Source organism: Beta vulgaris, chromosome 5, assembly GCF_026745355.1.
Source record: "Beta vulgaris subsp. vulgaris cultivar EL10 chromosome 5, EL10.2, whole genome shotgun sequence".
In the NCBI taxonomy this organism is placed as follows: Eukaryota; Viridiplantae; Streptophyta; class Magnoliopsida; order Caryophyllales; family Amaranthaceae; genus Beta; species Beta vulgaris.
The window spans coordinates 33,461,084-33,483,255 of NC_079206.1; the positions used below are offsets into that span (position 1 = coordinate 33,461,084).

At 36.5% G+C, this 22,172-nt stretch overlaps 1 protein-coding gene across 3 annotated transcripts; it reads right to left on the reverse strand.

Moving 5' to 3' along the window:
* Window positions 1-7,792: 7,792 nt before the first annotated feature.
* Window positions 7,793-21,949, reverse strand: LOC104893771 (chaperone protein dnaJ 72). 3 transcript variants are annotated; one of them, XM_010679907.4, is made up of 3 exons: window positions 21,192-21,901; window positions 15,167-15,236; window positions 7,793-8,426 (listed from the first exon to the last, which is right to left on the reverse strand). In XM_010679907.4, exons 1-3 carry the CDS (start codon window positions 21,617-21,619, stop codon window positions 8,364-8,366), a joined length of 561 nt encoding a protein of 186 aa, XP_010678209.1. In that variant the 5' UTR covers window positions 21,620-21,901; the 3' UTR covers window positions 7,793-8,363. The 3 variants fall into 3 exon arrangements, with proteins under 3 accessions (XP_010678209.1, XP_010678210.1, XP_048500547.1); XM_010679908.4 differs by lacking the exon at window positions 15,167-15,236 and having other exon boundaries at window positions 21,192-21,944; XM_048644590.2 differs by lacking the exons at window positions 7,793-8,426; window positions 15,167-15,236 and adding an exon at window positions 15,786-17,095 and having other exon boundaries at window positions 21,192-21,949.
* Between the last annotated feature and the right edge of the window lie 223 nt (window positions 21,950-22,172).

Here is a 22,172-nt window from a genome sequence, read left to right on the forward strand (position 1 = left end):
TGGAGTCTGTGGCGCTCATCAATCAGGTCCAAAACTGCATGATCGTCGACCTGATCATATAGGGCCCGACCCAAAAATCAGCGGGCTTTACGCTATAGTGAGGAGAGAGAAATCTGAAATTATTACCAAAATTCAAACAGAACCCTAGCTTCCAAGTTCCTAGCAGCCGTTTTTTATTTTTTCATCTTCATCCCACTGTCTTCTTCTTTTGATTTTTCATTCGGGTATGTTAAATGCTTAAGTTCTAATTCTTTATGAGTTATAACATGTTTATCTATATATATATATATTTTAAATTCTTAGTTTCTTGGTTTATTTTGTTCAATTTAATGGCTCGATTTTTGTTTGTTGCCGAATTTTTTAATTTTTTATTTTTTTTGTTGCTGAATTTTTTTATTTTTCGATTTTCGATTTTCGATTTTTCTTGTTGCTCGTTTCTTTTTATTTTTTGGTTTTTTTTTGTTGCTCGATTTTTGTATTGTTTGTAAGTTTGTTGAATTTATTTTATTGCTTATTTTTTTAATTGTATTATGTTACTTTCTTTATTCTTGCTTGCTATATGAATAATGCTCTTTCTATTTTTTGTAGAAAAATAATGCCATTTTGTTCATTAATAGTATTGGTTTTTTTTTTAATTTATGGCTATTTCTTTGCTTGTAGTAATATTATTAACTAGTGTTTTCAGTTTTAATAATGCTGTTTTTTTTTCAGTTTTAACAATGCTGTTTTTTTTAGTACGAAAAATGCTGATTTTTTCAATTTTAATAATGCTGTTTTTTTATGTACCAATAATGCTGTTTTTTTTCCAGTTTTAATAATGTAACACCCCGATAATTCTCTCTTTTCCAAAAATACTTTTCAAATATAAAACTTAGAGAATCATCAAAGCATTATCGCCCGTGTGATAACGTATCGGCTTATTCAGAATTTCGCAACGGAAAACATATAACTGAATTTTAGAATTGAAATTTCATAAATAATAAAGTTAACCTTAAAACCAAACAACAACGTTAACGTTACTTCAAACCAAACTTAACTATGAATGTATCAACTATAAAACAATAAAGAAATCAACATGCTACACAAGCTCTCCATTCCTAAAACCCCATGATGCATCATCTGTACACCTGTAGATGTTAATGTACTAGAGAACCTGCTCACCAAGAATGGGTCATTACAGGATCCATTAGGCAAAGCCATGATCAACACATACAAACAAAGAACGTAGTTAGCAAAGCTGGGTACTACATAATAATAATTAAACATTCCTAACATGATACTAATAAATATTAAGTAGAGATAAATAACAACATAACAATCTGTGTAACACCCCGATAATTCTCTCTTTTCCAAAATACCTTTTCAATATAAAACTTAGAGAATCATCTAAGTATTTATCGCCCGTGTGATAACGTATCGGCTTATTCAGAATTTTGCAGCGGAAAACATATAACTAAACTTTAGAATTGAAATATAATAAATAGTCAAAGTGACTTTAAAACCAAACAACATTGTCAACTTTATTTCAAACCAACTTAAATGTAAATATATCTACTATAAAACAATAAATAGATCAATCTGTTACACAAGCTCTCCATTCCCAAATTCGCATGATGCAACATCTGCACACCTGTAGATGTCAATGCACTAAAGAATCTGCTCACCAAGAATGGGTCATCATAGGATCAATAAGGCAATATCATGATCAACACATACAAACAAAGCACGTAGTCACCATAGCTAAGTACTACATAATAATAAATAAACATTCCTAGATTGATACTAATAAATATAAGCAAAGATAAATAACAACTTAACAATCTGCAGATAACTTTTACTGAACTAAATTTTAACAATCTTTTTATTACTTTAATGGAGTAGTCATTGGACTGAATTGTCTCATATAAAACCAGTCTCCCCTTTGAAAGATGAAATACGGGCGCGACTCCATATTCCTTAATAACCTACGATATCGTGGAATCTTTTAATAAAAATAGGAATGGTGATCAATCCAATTCAACGAAAAAGCCATGGCACGACCACCATGAACCCCAACTTATGATTGTCCAACTCCAGACGTGCATCAGTCTAAAGTTATTACTGTCCAAGTTTCACTTTACATAATTTACCAATTATTACTTGTTATGACACCCAGGCAATACAAATAATATATAATAAAACATTCATAACTTTATTCCTTCTTATCTTAAGATTAAATAAGTAATCATACAACTTACAGCCCAAGATTAATTTCTTCTTTAATCCAATCCTTCTTATTTGTTGAACCTAGCCAACAACCAACTTACCTTTCAAAGGCATAAATTATCAACTTACCAAATACGGTCCACAATCCTCATAGAGTAGTGAAATTAATTATATAAGGGAACACATGATTCAATCATGATCCAACTGATAAATATATTAATTCCTCGATGTGAATTAATAAATAAAGTATCCAGCCAACATGCTCGCATCAATATTCCATACAAACATTATATTAATCTCATAGTTAAATCTCATACTTAACATGTTCGCACACAGGCCTAAAACATGTAAAATCCTATCATAATAGAAATCATATACGAACTCACAAAGTTCCTATACATGATAATATATAACTTTTCCTTCTTAAAATCATGTTAGTACATCAAACATCACATAGGTATGTACGTACGTTGTGTAGACCAATTGACAGGCCACTTTTAACACTTTATAAGTCACTTACATAGTAATCTCGGCCTAAAACGACCAATAGAATTTATAATCAATACTCCAAATAAATTCCAGCAATTTGAAATACTTTAAATTCCCTTTAAAAATATTTGAAAGTTACTTTTATCATTAAAACTTGAATTACTCATATTCCCTAGCATAGTAGTACTATCCTAGTCATGAAACCCATAGAACTCCATTAATAACAACCTTTTTAAAATTCCTACAATTTATAAATTATTTAAACTCCCTTTAAACAAACTTAGACATGCTTAAATTCATAAGTTAAACAAATTTCATATTTTATAACATGCTACTATGATTTTCCAATCTTGAACACCTTAAAAATCTATGCTTTAATAATTAAAAATTCAATTTAAACATAATAATCAAATCTGAATTTTTATTCTTTCAATATATAAGTTATATAATCATAGATCCGTCAATAAAATAGTAAATCAAAGCTTCTAATCATAATTAGTACTTAAACAAAACATAAAAACATAATCTTTAATCAAAACTTGAGGAAGAAGAGAAGTAATCAAACTAACACAAGAAAAGAGAGGAAGAGGACCGCCGATCGTGGAAGGTGGCAACAGTGTCAGACAACAGCAATCAGCGGTGGTGGTCGGTGTGAAGTGGTAGTGGTGTTTCTTGTGGAGGAAGAAAATGTTTCTTGAAGGAAGAAGGAAGAAGAGAGAAATCATGTGGAAGGCAGAGGAGAGAGTGAATTTTTTTTTGTAGGTCAAATATTTGGGCTTAATGATATTTATAACAAAGCTTTCCTGTTGGGTTTAGGATAAGGTAATTGGATTCTAAGTAGGATAGAACAATGAATAGTATTGATGAATGAAATCCTAAGATTACTAGAAGTTCCTTTTCCTAGTCCAATTAGAATTTAGATTCCTCAAGCCCATTTAAAACCCCTTTCCAAATTAAATTAGTATTTCAAATATTTTTCAATGCATGCCTTACCAAAATATTTTAATTTCCTTAAAACTAAAAATAATTCCTTTGAATTTCAAAATACTCAACCTATTAAATAAAAAAATTACTTTAAGATAAATTATATATATATATATATATATATATATATATATATATATATATATATATATATATACACACACACACTAAAATTACTATCCAAGTTTCACTTTACATGATTTACCAATTATTACTTGTTATGAGACACAAGCAATACAAATAATATATAATCAAACATTCACAACTTTATTCCTTTATCTTAGTATTAAATAAGTTATCGTACAACTTACAACCCAAGATTAATTCCTTCTCTAATCCAATCCTTTTTGTTTGTTGAACCTAGCCAACAACCAACTTACCTTTCAAAGGTAGAAATATCAACTTACCAAATAAGGCCCACCGTCCTCATAGAATAGTAAAAATAATAATATAATAAGGGAACACATGATTCAATCATGATCCAACTAATAAATATATTAATTCCCCCATGTGAACTAATAAATAAAGTTCTTAACCAACATGCTTGCATTAATATTCCATAGAAACATGATATCAATCTCATAATTAAATATTCATACTTAACATGTTCGCACACAGGCATAAAACATGTGAAATCCAATCATAATAGCAATCATATATGAACTCACAAAAATCCTATACATGATAGTACATAACTTTCCTTCTTAAAATCATGATACTACATCAAGCAACACATAGGTATTTACGTACCTTGTGAAGGCAAATTGATAGGCCAGTTTTAACACTTTAGAAGTCACCTACAGAGTAATCTCCGCCTAAAACAACCAATAGAATTAGACTTGGTCATGAGTCGAGTCGGGCCTGTTCACGGGCTTGGGGAAATGGCGTGTCAGGTCGGGCCCAAGCCCGTGAATGGCGGGACGTGTCGAGCTGGGCCTGAAATTTCCAGTTTTTGTCCATGGCCCGGCCCAGGCCCACGGGACGGGCTCGCGCCTCCTGCGGGCCTGGCCCGTGTTTTATGTTGTTTTTTTGGATTTTTAAGAGTTTTAGGCTAAAAAACAAAGAAAAGGGGGGTTCGGTGCATGCTGATGCGGGCCTGAAATAAAATTTCTTACCCTGACAAGCCCGCGATCCACGTAGCAGACAATGGGCAGGGCCTCTAGCGGGCTCTTGCTAGACGGGCCTAAACTGTGTTGGGTCGGGCCGGCCCGCGTGCTGGTCAGACCCATGCCTACCTCTAAATAGAATTTATAATCCATACTCCAAATAAATTCCAGCAACTTTAAAATACTTAAATTCCCTTTAATATTCAAAAGTTGTTTTTATCATTAAAATATCAATTACTCATATTCGCTAGCATAGTACTACTATACTAGTCATGGAAACCCATAAAACTCCATTAATAACAATCATTTTAAAATTCCAGCAACTCATAAATTATTAAAACTCTCTTTAAACATACTGAAACATGCTTTATTTCATAAGTTAAACCAATTTCATAGTTTATAACATGCCACTATCATTTTCCAATCTTTAACACCCTACAAATCCATGCTTTGATAATTAAAAATCCAATTTTAACATAATAATGAAATCTGAATTTTATTCTTTCAATACATAATATATAGGGAAAATTCCTCAGGTACCCCTGAGGTTTCACGTAATTCCCAAATTACCCCCCATATTTGGGGAATTCCTCAAGTACCCCTAAGGTTTTTATTTGGGCTCAAGATACCCTTATTATGGACCGAACCCTAACGCCGTTAGGTTTTCCCTCTCTCTCTCTCCCCAATTTTCTCTCTCCTCCCATTCCCCCACCCACTGCCAACCCCCTCCCCCAGCCGGCGGGCAACAGCCGGCGACCACCACCCACTTCGGCGCCGCCTACCCTACCCCCTTTCCTTCGCCGGCCAAAATAGTAGCACCCAGGCGAACCCGCCCTCTCCCTTTCCCTTACCCTCGACACCCCACCCTCTCCCTTTCCCCTACCCTTGACACCCCCACCCTAGCCCTCCCTTTCCATTCTCAATTCCCCCACCCCACCCCACCCCGACACCACCCCATCCCCTCTTTCCCCCTATCGGAAATGGCCCCCCTTCTGTGTCTTCCATCGTGAGTCAACCCTCTCCCCTTCCCCACCTAAATACGCCAGCCCCTAACCCTTACACCCGCCCTAGAAACCACCCTAGGCACTACCCTAGGCTGTTGTTCTGGCCGGTGCCAACGCCGAGGGTGAGGGAATCGGGAATGAGGAAGGGAGGGGGTAGGGTCACCAGCGCCGGAGTGGGGGAGGGGGTTTCGCAGTAGGTGACGGAATAGGAGGAGAGAAGGAAAGCCTAACAACATTAGGGTTCCGTCCATAGTAAGGGTATCTTGAGCCCAAACACAAACCTCGGGGGTATCTGAGGTATTCCCCAAATGTAGGGGGGAATTTGATAATTACGCCAAACCTCAGGTGTACCGGCGCCGGAGTGTACCTGAGGTTTGGCGTGATTCCCAAATTACCCCCTACATTTGGGGAATTCCTCGTATACCCCCGAGGTTTGTGTTTGGGCTCAAGATACCCTTACTTTGGACGGAATCCTAATGCCGTTAGGCTTTCCTTCTCTCTCCTCTCATTCTGCCACCTACTGCCAAACCCCCCTCTCCCCCACTCCGGCGCCAGCGATCCTACCCCCTCGCTCCCATCCCCATTCCCGATTCCCTCACCCTCGGCGTTAGAGTCGGCCAAAACATCTTAACAGCAGGCTAGGGTGGTTTCGAGGGCGGGTTTAAGGGTTTGGGGCGGCGTATCTCGATGGGAAAGGGGAGGGGTTCGACTTACGATGGAGACAGGGAAGGGGGGGCCATTTCCAATAGAGGAAAAAGGGGGAAGGGGTGATGTCCGGGTGGGTGGGATGGGGGAATCGAGAATGGGGAAAGGAAGGGCTAGGGTGGGGTGTCGAGGGTGCGGGAAAGGGAGAGGTTGGGGTCGCCAGGGTGCTGCTGTTATGGCCAGCGAAGGGAGGGGGTAAGGCTGCTGGCGCCGGAATGGGTGGTGGTGCCGGCTGTTGACTGCCAGCTGGGGGAGGGGTGTTGGGGGGGGGGGAATGGGAGGAGGGAGAAAATTGGGGGGAGAGAGAGAAAAACCTAACGACGTTAGGATCCCATCCATAGTAAGGGTATCTCGAGCCCAAACACAAACCTCGGGGGTACATGAGGAATTCCCCAAATGTGGGGGGTAATTTGGGAATTACGCCAAACCTTAGGGGTATTTGAGGAAATTTATAATCATAGTTTCATCATTAAAACAGTAAATTAAAGCTTCTAATCATAATTAGTATTAAAAAAAACATAATCTTTAATCAAAACTTGAGGAACAAGAAAAGAAATCAAACCAACACACGAAATAGGGACCAAGAATCACCGATCGTGGAAGGTCGCAACAGCATCGGACAACAGCAGTCGACAGTGGTGGTCGCGTGAAGTGGTTATGGTGTTTTATGTGCAGGAATAAAGTGTTTCTTGAAGAAAAGGAAAGGAAGAAGGAAGAAAAAAAAAACTCACGTGGAGGGAGAAAGAGAGTGTTGGCCAATTTTTGTGTGGGAGGGACGAGAGAGAATTTTATGTGGGTAAATATTTGGGCTTAATGATATTTATAGGCAAGTTTTCATCTTGGTTTTAGGAAAGACAATTGGACCCTAAGTAGGATAGAACAATGAATAAGATTGATAACATTACTAGAAGTTCCTTTTCCATGTCCAATTAGTTTTTGGGTTACTCAAGCCTATTTAGAATCCTTTTTTTAAATCCAATTAGTATTTCAAATATTTTTCAAAGCATGCCTAACAAAATATTTTAACTTCCTTAAATATTAAAATATAATTCCTTTGACTTTCAAAATAGTCAACTTTTGAAATAAATATTTTTTTTTAATTTTAATAATATTTATATATCACAAACTTTTATATGAGGCGGGCCACACCTTCAACTAATGGTGTGACCACCCCTCCCCCTTTCCTCTCAACTCCCTTTTATCTCACTGTAGCCTTAATCAACCAGGCTCTAATACCATAAAGACAAAGTCACACAGAAATGCTAGGAGAATTTTCTCTCTCAATATGATCTCACTTCATTCATTCAACTTGATTAGCCAGCAAAGCAATACAAGGCATAAATAGCAAAATATTTGGTGTTCTAGTGACAGCTTTAGACTAGGAACTTTCTTAGGAAGCTACCAAATAAAAACGGTCACAAGGGACCACTAGCACAGAATTAGATGCGACAGTGCACACAGAGAATCAACCTAGGATCATGGGCTAGCAAATGATTACATCAGACTACTGGACCACATAACATATGGACCATTACATATATATATTTCTAAAAATAGGCCTAGAGCTAAAAATAGCTGATATAGTTGCTCTTTTCTCTTTAAAGGATGCACTGGTAGTAGTTATTTTGTATATACTATTAACATATACAGAATTGACCCGATGCCAAGAAAAAGAAACATATACACAATTGACTGCATTACTGCAACAACTTACAACCACCTCTCTAGCGTCTGTTAGTATTTACTGTTTAGGGGTAAGATTATCCATATTTCAGCTCCACAACATCCCTGCCAGCTGAACAGACCACGCCAAAATGCTTCTATTCAACTGTAAGAAGGCTTAAATTGTCAATAAGGGGCACCAAATTATCTATTGCTCGTCTTCACGCTCTTTATTCTTCTCAATAGACTTCATTGCTTCTTCAAATGATTTCTGAAAAACAAGTATTCCATAAGAACTGCGTCAACATGACATTATACAATTCCATCCCTAACATACCCAGATCAATTCACAACAGCAACAAAATTAACCAATATTTTTTCGCAGAAGCACATAGAAATAAACTGAGAATCAGTGGGCGTGTGCAACTTTAAAGAAGCTGACATGCAGGCATCTATTACTGGGAACGGAAACATGAAACAGATTAAATAGGTAGTCGTATTCCTGTGCAAGGCATTAGGATTTTGCTTAAGATGGCCAAATCTTAATTACAGAAAGGAACTTGGACAAGTGACCAGCCTGAGTGAAATGTAGCGTGATACTATAAATGGAGTGTCCAATACAAAGGTTCAATCTTACCTTTTCTATCCAACACGGTAATTTGAAACTGATATGGTGTCATTGGTAGTCTAACACCCAAAAAATCACATGAACTCTGCCAAAGTTCCTAACGCTCCTCTCTCTCTCTTCTTCCCCCCCCCCCCCCCCCCCATTTTTGGGGTTGGGGAGAGAGGAGGCACAAGGAGGGATGAGTGGGCTTGGTCAGTTGGGGAGGTTGGTCCACAGCCTGAGCGGAGACGATGCTTCATGCAGAGCTCAGGATGAAACAAAGATCATCCAGCCTCCAATCTAACAATAGAAAACTAGAGCACATTGCACAAAGACAATTTGTCTTTCTATACTATCACATAACAAGAAAGTGACATTTTACTTTATGCTGCGTTGAAACAACAAAAATTACTAAATTGATAATGCTCTTACCAAAAAATATTAAGATGCTAATTAATATCATGCCAAAACAAATAAAAATCAATCAGAAAATCAATGAGCTGCAGCCTGCAGATTAGTAGGCTTCAAAGATCAGCCTCGCTAAGAAATTCTAAGGTTTTTCAGTATTCCTTTATCCTGCTAGTGACTTCAAATTCCAGCATGAAAATTGTAAACAGCAAATGCACCTAAATCCTTATCTAATTGTGGTCATCAAAATAAACCTTTATGAGAGACAACTTATATAGTACTCCCTCTGTTTTTTTTATCTTTCTCACTTGGAATCTTGACACTATTCATGCATAGAGAGAATCTTCTCAAATGTTCTCAATTTATAAGAAAAAACATAGTCATGTGGGGTCTTGTTTGATTCGTCTCAATTAGTACTTTATTAATATTCAATCGTTATAATTTTTACTAATATATAATGAAAGATATTTAAGTTTTAAAACGCGCATTGGAAGACGCGCACAGAAAAGTAGGAATGATAAAAAAAAAAAAAAAAAACAGAGGGAGTATGACACAGAGGTACCAGTTTCTGTTACACCAAGAACATTCCGAGTACCGGGGTTGGGTTTTAGGATCATATTAGCCAAGAAGAGTCTAATCCAAGACTAATCTCAGCCACAACACAACTTGGTTTTAAAGTTAGAACAGGTGCATTAAAGCTAGTACATGAACAAAATTTTCAAACATATTCACTTTCATGTAGCTTGTCAGCAAATTGATAATCAATGGTGCATCCACAAGAATATTCATCCATACATTTGACTAGATGAAAAGAACTGCATGAAGGAATGACTAGCAAGAAGCTTAATTTACCTCAACATTGATCAATTTCTACTTCAGCTGACAGTGAAATACAACAGAGCAAGCAAAAACCAAAAAACTAGATAAAAATCAACTGATAACAGGTAAAAGACAATCAACTAACTCAGCTGTCCAGATTTTTACGATATTATAACCAGCTAAGACAATTAAATCAACTCAAATTTATGATATGATGTACAGATGGTTTGAATTGGTGAGAAGGGTGTTCTGTGTTTGACAAAAACAATCACAAACGAAGAGGTTTTCTAATATGCCAAATGAAGAAACGACAATCAAAGTTGACAAATGAAACATGTGGCAGAGGACAGGTTGCAGAAGATCTCACATGTCTGAGTAGGTGTACTTAGTGAAAGGCATCAGAGAGAAGTTTTATAATGGTGGAGTCCTCACTAGTACTCTCCCAAATTTCAACTTAAACCAAAAGTTTTTGTTCTATCACCATTAGAGGTGTTCACTAGGCCGGGTGCCCAATGGCAGCCCGAGCCCAGCCCATCAATAAAAGGGTTAGGGTTGTTTTTTTTAGTTTTTGAATGGGTTTCAGATGGGTTATTTATTAGTAGGGCTGGGTAAGGGCTTTTAAGGATTTTAAATGGGCTTTAAAGGGTTTAGAATGGGTACCCATTTTTTTTTATTTTTCAATTCCACTTTCTATTTCTTTCTCCTAATAACTCACGTCTATTTCATTTCTTTCATTTTCTCTCTCCTAAAACCCTAAATCCCTCTTTCAATTTCGATTTTTGTCCCTTTTATTTTCCCCAATTTTTCCCCAAATCATAAACCCTAAAATTCTCTCCCTCTTCTTTTCTCTGATTTTTTTTTTCGTTCCTCAATTTTAGGTAAGTCTAACCCTAAATACGAATTTCTGTTTCTTATGAAGATTAAAATGATTCAGAAAAGCTGAATTTCTGTTTTTCGCCATCAAAGGTACGTACATCTCATTTCTTGTTTATAATTTGAGTTTTTTTAAGGGGATAATCTTATGTTTTTTTTCGTGTAATTATGTCTATTTTATTTTGACTTGCTTTTTTTACTGGGTTTTACTTCACTATCTTAGATCTGCTGCTCACTATATTTTTCATCGTTTGTGAAAATGTTCATTTCATTTTGTTTTTCCGTGAGTTGATTTTAGTATTGGATCGAAATTATGTATAGTAGCAGCAATTTCTGCTACAGCTCAATAAAAGCTAATTCCTCCAAATTATGTTATAGTAGCAGCAATTTCTGCTACAGCTCAATAAACAGTAAACATGTGGTAGGAAATCATTTTGTTGATTCTTGGACAAGTGAGCTTTAATGAAGCTTAAATGGTAGGAAAAAAAAAATTCATTAACAGCATTTGAGCACACTCCGAATCGCAATCAAACAATTTTCTGGGATTAGATGATTTATCTGGTGTTAGATTATTATGATTTTAAATTGTAGAATGTAATGTGAATAATAAATCATTGGGTGCCAGATGTTATGATTTGTGTTGTTGATGTGAATATGGTATCTGTTATGTTTTATTTGTTGCACTAGACAGTTATATTTGATATGCAATTTCGACTTAATAATGTGCTATAGGTAATATTTGTAGCTTTAATTTGTTATACTTGCTGTAAGTCTCGATTCTAAGAAATGCTACTAAATCTTACTCTCCTGGTGGTATTTGTTATAGTATGCACTAACTCATGTTTTATGGATTTGTAGATCGATATGGACAGTGAACCATTGTCAAGGCCAACAGAGGATGGATATAGCGAGTATTCCGGTCCGGCACCCAAGAGGAAGAAGACATCGAAGGTGTGGCTTGAGTTAGTTGAAGGGATGAATGAAAAAGGTGAGAGAATAGCTACTTGTATTCATTGCAAACTTGGCTTAGCTGCTGGCCCTAATAGTGGAACATCTCATTTAAAGCGTCATCTATTGGAAAGTTGTTCGTTAAGACCTCTTGGACTTGCACTTGGGGAGGGGGGTACTAGTAGAGAAGAGGGTGAATTTGTGTTTGATATGAATGAGCTAAGAAAAGAAATTTTACTCTATATTGTGGAAGGGGCTCATCCTTTTTCAACAGTTGAAGAAAAAGGTTTCCGACGGATGATGTCTAAAGCAACCCCTCATTTTAAGACATGTAGTCGAGCTACCATCACTAGAGATCTTTTTTCATTATATTACTGTGATAGGGAGAAAGTAAAAAATATGTTAGTGAATGCTCCTGGCCGAATTTGTTTTACTACTGACAATTGGAGATCATCACATACTTGGCAACATTATATTTGCATTACGGCTCACTTTGTTGATTGTAATTGGAAATTACACAAGTTGATTCTTAGGTTTAGAGGCCTTTCACCCCCTATGATGGACAAAGCATTTCTGAGGAGATTTTCATGTTTTTAATTCAATGGAAAATAGAGCACAAAGTGTTAAGTGTGACAGTGGATAATGCTACTTATAATGATACAATGATTAGTCATTTGAAAACTCGTCTTTTCTTAAGGGGATTGTTGTTTAGTGATGGATCTTTTCTGCATATTAGATGTTGTGCACACATTATTAATTTGATTGTTCAATCTGGTTTGGATGTTATTGCAAGCATCTTAGACAACATTAGGAACTTAGTGAAAATGGTCACAAGATCTTCATCGAGAAGTAAAGAATTTTATGACACTGCTCAAAAGAACTTTGATTTGGATGTTAAGAGGAAACTTAATTTGGATATGAAAGTTCGTTGGAATTCCACTTTTAAGATGCTTGATAACATACTCTATTACAAGGATGTGTTTATTCATTTGGGGTTGGTGAGCTCTAATTTCAAGTTTTATGTGCCTCGAGAGTCGGAATGGGAAAACTTGTTTGTTTTTCACCGGTTCTTAAATATTTTCTATGATGTCACTTGTATGTTTTCGGCTGTTAATTCCCCGACCTCCAATTTGTACTTCAAGGGGGCGTGGATGGCTCACCGTTGCTTGATTGAGACGGCAAAAGGCCCACATATTTTTCTATCTAGTGCAGTGGAACCTATGTTAGTGAAGTTTGACAAGTATTGGTCCGAGTATAATGTGATCCTATCTTGTGCGGCCGTTCTTGACCCTAGATTTAAAATAAAGTTTGTGGAATATTGTTTGGTAAAGTTGTTTGGTGAAGAGGATGGTATGATACAAGTAGGAGAAATCTTAACTACTTTGAAAACTTTGTATAACGAATATAAATTGCAATCATCTATTTCTCCTATTGTTGCTCCTTCTCCTCCTAGTAGTGGGTTAGGCCAAAACTATTTTGAGGATTACAATAGCTACAATCCAAGAAGTATTAGTACGCAAATTGGAAAGTCACAACTTGATGTATATTTGGAGGATGAGGCACTTGACATGAACTCGGAATTGGATGTATTGGAATTTTGGCATCAAAATGCAATTCGATTTCCGGAGCTTTCAAAAATGGCAAGAGATCTACTAACAATTCCGGTTAGTACAGTAGCTTCTGAATCGGCTTTTAGCCTTGGAGGGAAAATTATATCTCCTACTAGGAGTTCATTGAAGCCAAAGACTGTGCAAGCACTAGTGTGTGTCCAAGATTGGCGCCGTGATGAGCATGGTATTTCTGTAGACTTGGAGTCTGACCCATATTCTTGTGACGAGGATTTAAATGAAGAAGAGGATGATGAGGATGATGATACTAGCCTTTTCCATTAGGTAAATTTCTCTTAAGTCTTGAATAAATTTCTCTAGTCTTCAATAACTTTTTTTTTGTGTGAATGTAGAAATATCTGATTTATACTATGCTTCCAATATGTTTGAAGTCCACAAAATAATTCTCTGATTTTTGATAGAGAACGAGAAATCGAGTGGAGATGAAGCCCGATGGAAATGGTCTAAGGTGTTATGGGTGTGTGAGATAGACTGAGTCGTTAGGGTTAAAAAAAACTTTGTTGAAACTCTTGGAACGTGCAGCTGGAGCTGATTTTTTTTCCAGTTTTTTGGCAAAGTAAATTTTATTAGCTAATTTCTAATCATGCTTAATGCAGGGCCCTATGGAGAAAGCCCCTGTTGAGAAAGTAGCCGAACCAGCAGTAGCTCCAAAGCCAACGTAGACTCTAATCTTAATTTGTCTAATTGCCTTCTGTAAACTAACATCTTTGCCAGTTTATTAATGTTTTTGAATTACTGTACTGCAGGCCAGCAAAGAAGACCAAGAGAAGAAGAAAAGTGAAGTCGAGTAGGTTTTGAGAGAAGGATCAGACTGGAAAATTTTTGTTTTGAAATTTTTGTTAATTTTTATTTCGTTGCACGACAAACATTTCCGTTTGCTATGTTTTATGTAGTTGCCAAGGATCTGAACTACTGCACAGTGCCAGTAATTTTGGTAATCTATTTGAAATTATGTAAGGAAATTGTGTGCAAGCATTAGGGATGAATGCTTACTTTTTGATCATATTCTGCAAATTGTTTGAGCTGTTGGATCAGGTTTAACTTCGTAGTTGTGTAGCTCCTGTTCCAATAGCTTCAAAGTTCAGTGGTTGTATTAGTAAAATTGCTTGTTTCATGTCATGTCACACAAAAAAATTACAAAATAATGGGCCGGGCCGGGCCGGGTCTCGTGGGCTTAAGCCCGGCCCGGCCCGATGTTGTTTTGACCATAGCCCGGCCCGGCCCGGCCCGGTTCACTTCGGCCCGACCCGGCCCGAACCCGGCCCGATGAACACCTCTAATCACCATATTCTAGTCACTTTGGAATACAATGAATAATTACTTGTCAATCTTGAATGCCAATGCAGCATTATTAAGTCCTTGACTACTTATCATTGTGCATAACCCTAACAAAGACACTTTACAAGCAGGGAGGGAGCATCCTTATTCAACATATGTAACATAAGATGATCCATCAAAGCGTACAACACCCATCTAAAGAAAAGGCCAGATTGTTAGAGATCACATTTTGCAATTCATCTTTTTTAACTATTCTGAGGGATGAATGGATCACCTTCGATTTGCAGTTTCAAATTCTCGCAATGGAGGATAATGATAAATGAGGAAGTTCGGGGCCTAGAAGATCATATTTGACATCTAAAAAAACCAGATATTAAATGGCTCTTGTTTACTACAATCAAGTTACATAGATATTAAATGGCTCTTGTTTACTACAATCAAGTTACATACCCCAGGATTTTGCATCTTCCACAGTGCCTCTCCACTCATGTCAATTGCTACTGTCCCACCTAGTATTATACTGCAAAAGTGGAACAGAAACAGCAACATCACTATGTTAGACAGCCAACAGTAATTGTTCAATGACAACCAACTTTGTATGGCAAAAGACTTGGTCGAAAGGTTTCAAGGAGAGAAGTTTTATGACCAATTTCTTTCGTTGACAAAGGCTTCAAAAGAGTATAATATTTCATGCATGCTGGACAGAGGTTAATGTTGACAAATGATGAAAGAAGATAAATAAGGATGGGAAACTTCACAAACTACAAAGAAATAAATTCCACACTTAGTGCTCTCGAATGTACTTCAGGTATAGTACAATGAGCGTGAAACCAAAAGGATGCTGAAAATAATGCGCTCTCTCCATAAGAAATATTAGCAGACACCCACTTTTTCATACATCTTGCCACTACAACAAATCACCAGCCGTGCCACTTGTTATGCCAAGGAAATTCAATAACCATGGTAATTTTTGCAACTTCAGATTTGGGACGATATAGCTTCGCGTCCCACTACAAACTAGAAAAGACAACAGTAATATATGCCACGGTCCTAAATGTTTGGTGGCAAATGGCAATCCAACAGTTGTGCCACAAATAAAGCCACTATGTACGAGCCCCCCTAAATCCCTTGCTCCGCTTCATTGCATGTTCATTCTTCCTATCCGGTTGTGTTCCTTTCAAAATTTGGTATGCCTTTTTTGTTAAATTTATGGCTTAGGTTTTATTCAATTTGTTTCCTTCTTCTACTATTGTGGGTTTTCTGAAGTTTTGAGAAAGATTAGAACCCTTTGGGAACAATTTTGAATGGACAACTTCACAAGAAAGGCTCTACAGACTACAGACTGTTAGCCATGTAGGAGTACATTATGCTTATCTCTCCATCAGGTAGTAGTCAGGTAACAACAAGGTACACAGATATATTCTGCTCATATTGTGGGTATTCACGTTCCTAATTGCATATTTTCCATTATTATACATTTTACTCCCCTCGTATTTTTTTAGTTGTTCCATGGTGTCTTTTAGCACTATTCACATACCTCACTTTGTCCATAATTTTTTTTTACTAATATGTAAAAATCAGATCTTAACATTTTTAATAAATTATTGGATCTGTGTCTATTATCAACTTTCTAAATATTAATGATCAAAATTGTGCATTGGCAAACATGAGAGTCAAAGTGAAACAACTTAAAAAGATGGAGGGAGTACATTACTAGGATTTGGGTTATCAATGCCTTGTTCTTCCTTCATCTGTGAAAAAATGTAAATCTAGGAGAACACAGTTTCTGTTAGCAAGTTTGGTGCACTGGTACAATATAGGATGGTGATTTTGTGTGTTGAGTCTAAGTGTCTGTTTGCTTTTCATTCGCAATCAATTAGGTTCCACCTTTTTCAGATCAAAATTCCAGACCTGAGTAGATCTGAGACGGACACTGATATGATCAGCAGCTCTTTGGTAACTTCCTTGCTATAATTCTGAGCGGCTACTACTGTGGTCTGATTGGTTTGCCCATGTCCTCTCAGAAGAAGATTTTGCGAAATTATGCTTGTTGAATATTATTCTTTTATTCATTAATTAGCTGTACATGGTTTAATTTTGGTGCAATTTTGTTTTTCATTTTGTCTTAACAATTTGCCGAGTTATGCTACTAGTGAATTTGAAATGGTAGCTTTTCATTGTTCCTTGTGTATCACTATCTTTTCTTACTGCTAATATTCGTGCTGCTATCTTCATCTGAATATCTGATCTTTGAACTATCTTTTCTTAATTTTGCATACACCTCAAGCTAGATTAACTATAACCAAAGCTTAAGAAAGTTCCTGATCTTGCTGCATTAGTCCTTCGAAATAGAGTCATAGAGCTTGATTGAGCCATGGACTGTTACAAAGAAGAAGCATTTTTCTGAAGTCTAAGATACTTGAAATTAAGACAGAAGACATGACTTCCAGTTGACTAACGGCTAATATTAACAATATAAACAATGAATACAAGAGTATTGCTTTGCTATAACAACTTAGAAGCCTTACTAAACATCTCATATTCTCATCACATTGTCGGATAGAAACTATTTACAGAGGATGAAAATCAAAGTAAACATCAATAAACTGAAGAATCATCCACTAAAAGCAGGACGTATCAAATTTTCTCTATCATATTTTCCAAGCGACACAAGATTTTGATTCTGCCATCTTGTTTCAAGATCCCAAGTTTCCTCCTTGCTTCTGGTTAAGGCTTTAGCAAGCACTCCAGTATTTGTATTATGTGTCTAGGATGTATATAAGGATGCTTAAGCCCATCTACACTTAACACTAATATATCAGCACAGTAAACGAAAAGTTCTGTATAAGCTGTAATGGCCTTATCTGTTGAACTTTGCTGCTCAAAGTACTGCTTAGATGGGTCAAAAGTACCATAAATTATGCCTTAAAATCTACTGTTGCTAAACCCAGCTAATTTTGTAAAACAGACCTGAACTCACTCAATGATATCAGGAGATTTCTATCCTGCCCACCTTGTTCCACAACCTAATTTTACCTTCTTGCTTTTGCTACTTGCTTCAGCAAGCAAGCTAGTATCTATATTATCTATCATCCTATCTAGGGCCTATCCAAGTACTTAGAATGGTTAAACCCAATCAGACATAATGTAACTTAAAAGATCTGGTTACAGTTATAATACAACAGTAAATCTACTGGGTAATCATTGTACTCTATAGATGATTATGCCTTCTCATGAAAATACCCGGATTGATAGTTCCATAGCTAACGAAACCATTAATAATTTAATATTGCTGACAGAGTTTCAAGGCTTCAAACTTTCAGTCTTTTATATTATCCTTTTTGATAATGTTGATTTGTTATTTTCATCCAGCGTGAACATTTCGTAGGTAAGTGTTATTTATGCTTCTTTCCATTTAAAATTTCGTATGCAGTAATGCCTAATGTATTTCTTTATAGTTTTCTTGTAGGTAAAAAGAACTTGGGAAAAGTTAAGATGATTATAAAAGATGAAGCAGAAGAAAAATATTCTTCATAATATTTGGGACTTAGCTAGTAAGGAAAAACGACGCAAAATTGATTATCCTTCGTACACAAGGTCTTTTTGTTGACAATGTCAAGACTCAAGACATGATTTAAAGTATATATTAGTGTATACATTTTTTTGTTATAATGGCATTTTTATTGTTCAACTTATATTTTAGTTTTTAAGCCTATTTCACCATGAACAATTTATAGAGAGCTCTAGTAGCCACAATAATTTCCATCGTCTGATCCACACTGTATTTGAGGCTAGGGAATTTTGTAGCCACAATTTTTATTTTTCTAGCCACAGGTGTAAGCATGAGTTGCTACTAGCATAATCAAGCATAGCCACAGCTGTGGCCATGGCTGGCTAATGAAAATTGTTTCCACAATCTGGATTTATTACTAGTATCATAACCAACCATAGGCACAGAATGTGGCCATGGCTGGGTGAAGTTGCTAGCCAAGACTAATTTCTTCTAGACACAATCGCACCTACGGCAAGGGATATTGTTCGTCACAAGCTAACATATGGAAAAATCTTAAATTTTTGTCACAACCTTGTTCTCTGTATGGCAAGTTTTTGGCCAGGATTACATGTACCACGTGAGTCTTACTTCCTACTTTTGCCATGAATAATTAAGTACTACCATGGCACAAGTATCAATTTGCAGTCACGCACAGGTATTTATTTCCAACCAAATCACGAACATAATAACAAACAAGGCTGCTCCAAGTCCAAACTACACCTCCCTTCCCTTATTCCCACAAGGAGTCAAGCAAGATGTTTGCAAGTGCTGTGAAATCATTGAAGGCCTCACTCCAAACACACTCAACTGCAATAAAAAATCTCTTCCATAAAAGTAAAGCAGCTTACTATTCAAAGCCAAATGGCAGCCCAACTTGTTCTTGCCGAAAACACACTTCCATTAATAATATATTGTCACTTAACACTACAGCCCATGCAAAAGTTGGAGTAAAATTGGGACCTTAGCCTATGATACTAAGGCAAAACAGAGTACAAGCTGGGTATTTGGTTTCCTTAGTTTACAGGGAGAAAAACTCCTAGAATCAAAGACCGCCAAACTCAAGAGAATTTGTAAATAAAAGTGACTCCATAATGCTCTGGTCATCAAACTCTCAAATCAGGGGACTCCTCCATAAATGAAAAGTGCAGACCCAGAGAAAAGGGAATATAGGTGGAAGGTGAAAATATAGAGATCAATGAGACGTACCAAAAGAAAACATAAGGGTCACTCCCCAACCAAAAGTTCCCTAAGAGCAACCCAATCCCTTTTACAACTTAATGTGTGATATAACAAGTCAAGACATAAAAGATCACTTTCCAGGGATCAAATTAGCATGTTCAAACCATTACTTTGAAGACTATACTAGCTTTCAATCACAATGGGCTAAATAAAATCAAAACCTATGGCAAAAACACCAAAGCCAAATATACCACGGTCCATGAAAGAGATGTTCTTGAGCAAAATTACTAAAAGTAGACCCATTATCTACTTTGAGCTCACAGACACAAATCACTACATGATATCTCCTCTCCTTCTAATTACGAAGCAAAGAAACCTCTCATGATTACACAAAATTGCCAAAGAGATAAGAATGAAAAAGAAGGCAGTCCACACCCCCACACTGAAAGGCACTCCAGCAAATCAAAAGTTCAAGACATGAGCATTGCTAACTTCTTTCACATTTGAATCCATCATACAAAACAAAAGTAATTCTATGATTAATAACATCCTCTTCCATGTCAGTAACATTGCTGATTACTTCCTAGTGGAGCATTATGCTATGAATTAATATTTAGGGGTAAGGGTAATTTAGGGAGTCTCTTTATTAGTTAGCTTGAGGGATAAGTTAGATAGTTTGTTAGAAAAAGTAGTATAAATATAGAGCAAAATAGAATGTGAAAATCATGTTGAATATTGATTAGAAAATTGGGCGAGCTCGTAGTAGTTCAATTGGGAGAGAATCAAGCCTCTCGAACGCTTGAATATCTTTACATTTTGCTGTATTTTTTCAGTTTGTCAATGAAATACTCATATTCTTCCTTATTTTCTACTGTTAATGGTGTCCAAGCAATGTTAGTTCATAGCACATTATCTAGCATGTCACATGAGCAAGAAGCAAAGAACTTCTCCTAGTATTCTCTACTTGACAATGTTTAATACTACTTAACATAATTCTTCCTCCAAATGATATCTAACATTCAGCTAAAGATGCTCAACCATCAAGTGTCTAATTTCATTGGAAAAGTTAGATAATCAGCCTTTAAAGCATAATGATAAAAATGCACCTTCACAATGAGGGGAATCCAGTGCAAGTGCCTAAATCCAATTGGCCTAACAACATCGCTAATATTGTAAGAGGCAGACTCTCCCATCAAGTGATTCCAAGTTCTTCTGCATCCAAGCCATTCTCTCTCCTAATTATTTCTGTAACTACTCTATCCTTCACAAAGAAAGCATTATTCTCTTTTACCATGCTTACATTAGCTCAGCACCTACATACACTTTATATACAGAGTTCCGACATAACGAAGCAAAACATCGTTCCTGTAGGTGGGCGGTCAAAAAGATACTTTCCCAAGAAAAATTATTCAATTAACAAAACTTCTTCATTCAAAATTCTTACTTGAATAATGTGATTCATGTCATAGTTACATTTTCCTATGCCCTGAAAAAGAATAAACCTTTTCCTCATGAAGAGAAACATATTTGCTAAACCACAACTCATCCACTAATTCACACAAGCAAACAACATATAATATTCCCCCTTGGTTCATAATCGTTCAATCAATCAATCCCAGTTTTGCACTATTCACATTCCTCAACTAATGTCTAAAGTCAATCAATTTGTGCATATCAAATTCAAAAACGCGAAAGCCAAACAACTAATAACGAACAAACAACATGAGAGAGAGAAAGGTATACCCGGCAAAGGCAATGTTGAGAAGGAAAGTACGAGTCGACATAAATCGGAAGATGGCGTCTAAGTTGGACACAAATCGATTGGCGTCGGAAGAAGAACGCGGAGGTCGACGATAAGAGCCACCGCGATGATAATAATTGGCATTATAGTTGTTATTGTAAGCATAACCAGTGTTACTGTAGAAATTTCCGCCATTGTATTTGTTGTTGTAGCGGCTTAAATTGTAAGCAGCGCGCTTACGATCATCGGTAAGAACTTCGTAAGCTTCAGAAACCTGCTTGAATTTAAGAGTAGCGGAATCTCTTGCAGATTTGGAGGATTGAACGTGTTTATCAGGATGAAATTGAATCGCTAATTTACGGAAAGCTTCTTTAATTTCATCTTTCGAAGCGTTATTTGTTACTCCCAGCGCTCTGTAATGATCCGCCATTTATGATCACACTTCGACGATTAAAGCCCTAAATTCGTTTGTGCTTCTTAATTTCATCTTTCGAAGGGGCATTTTTGTTAATCAGGAATTATGTTCTTGGGGTTGGTTTACAGCATCAATGCAGAAGTTCATGAATGTTAGAGAGGCAACGTGGTTTCATTTCCCCTCACTAAACTGTCTATGCAACATTTATATATTGATTTTTTCAGCATATATCCATAAAAGCTTCATAATCTTTTTTTTGGGCAATAAGCTTCACAATCTTCATATTTTTTTTTTTTTTTTTTTGACAAGGCACAATCTTCCTATACTCCTAAATACATTAAATAAGGAAAAGGATGAGAGAGAAAGCTAGTAAAAGACAGAAAAAACAACCCAAAGAACTCCCCGAGCTTCCCTCTTTTCATTCGATAAAACCCTAAGTACCAATCTCCTCTTCCCTCTTCAATTCGTTCCATCTCTTAATAAAATTTCATCATTTCTTGCTTTAATCATTAAGTCTCTTCTATGTAATGTGTGTCAGATTAGCTCAATCCCTCTTATACTCCTTCTG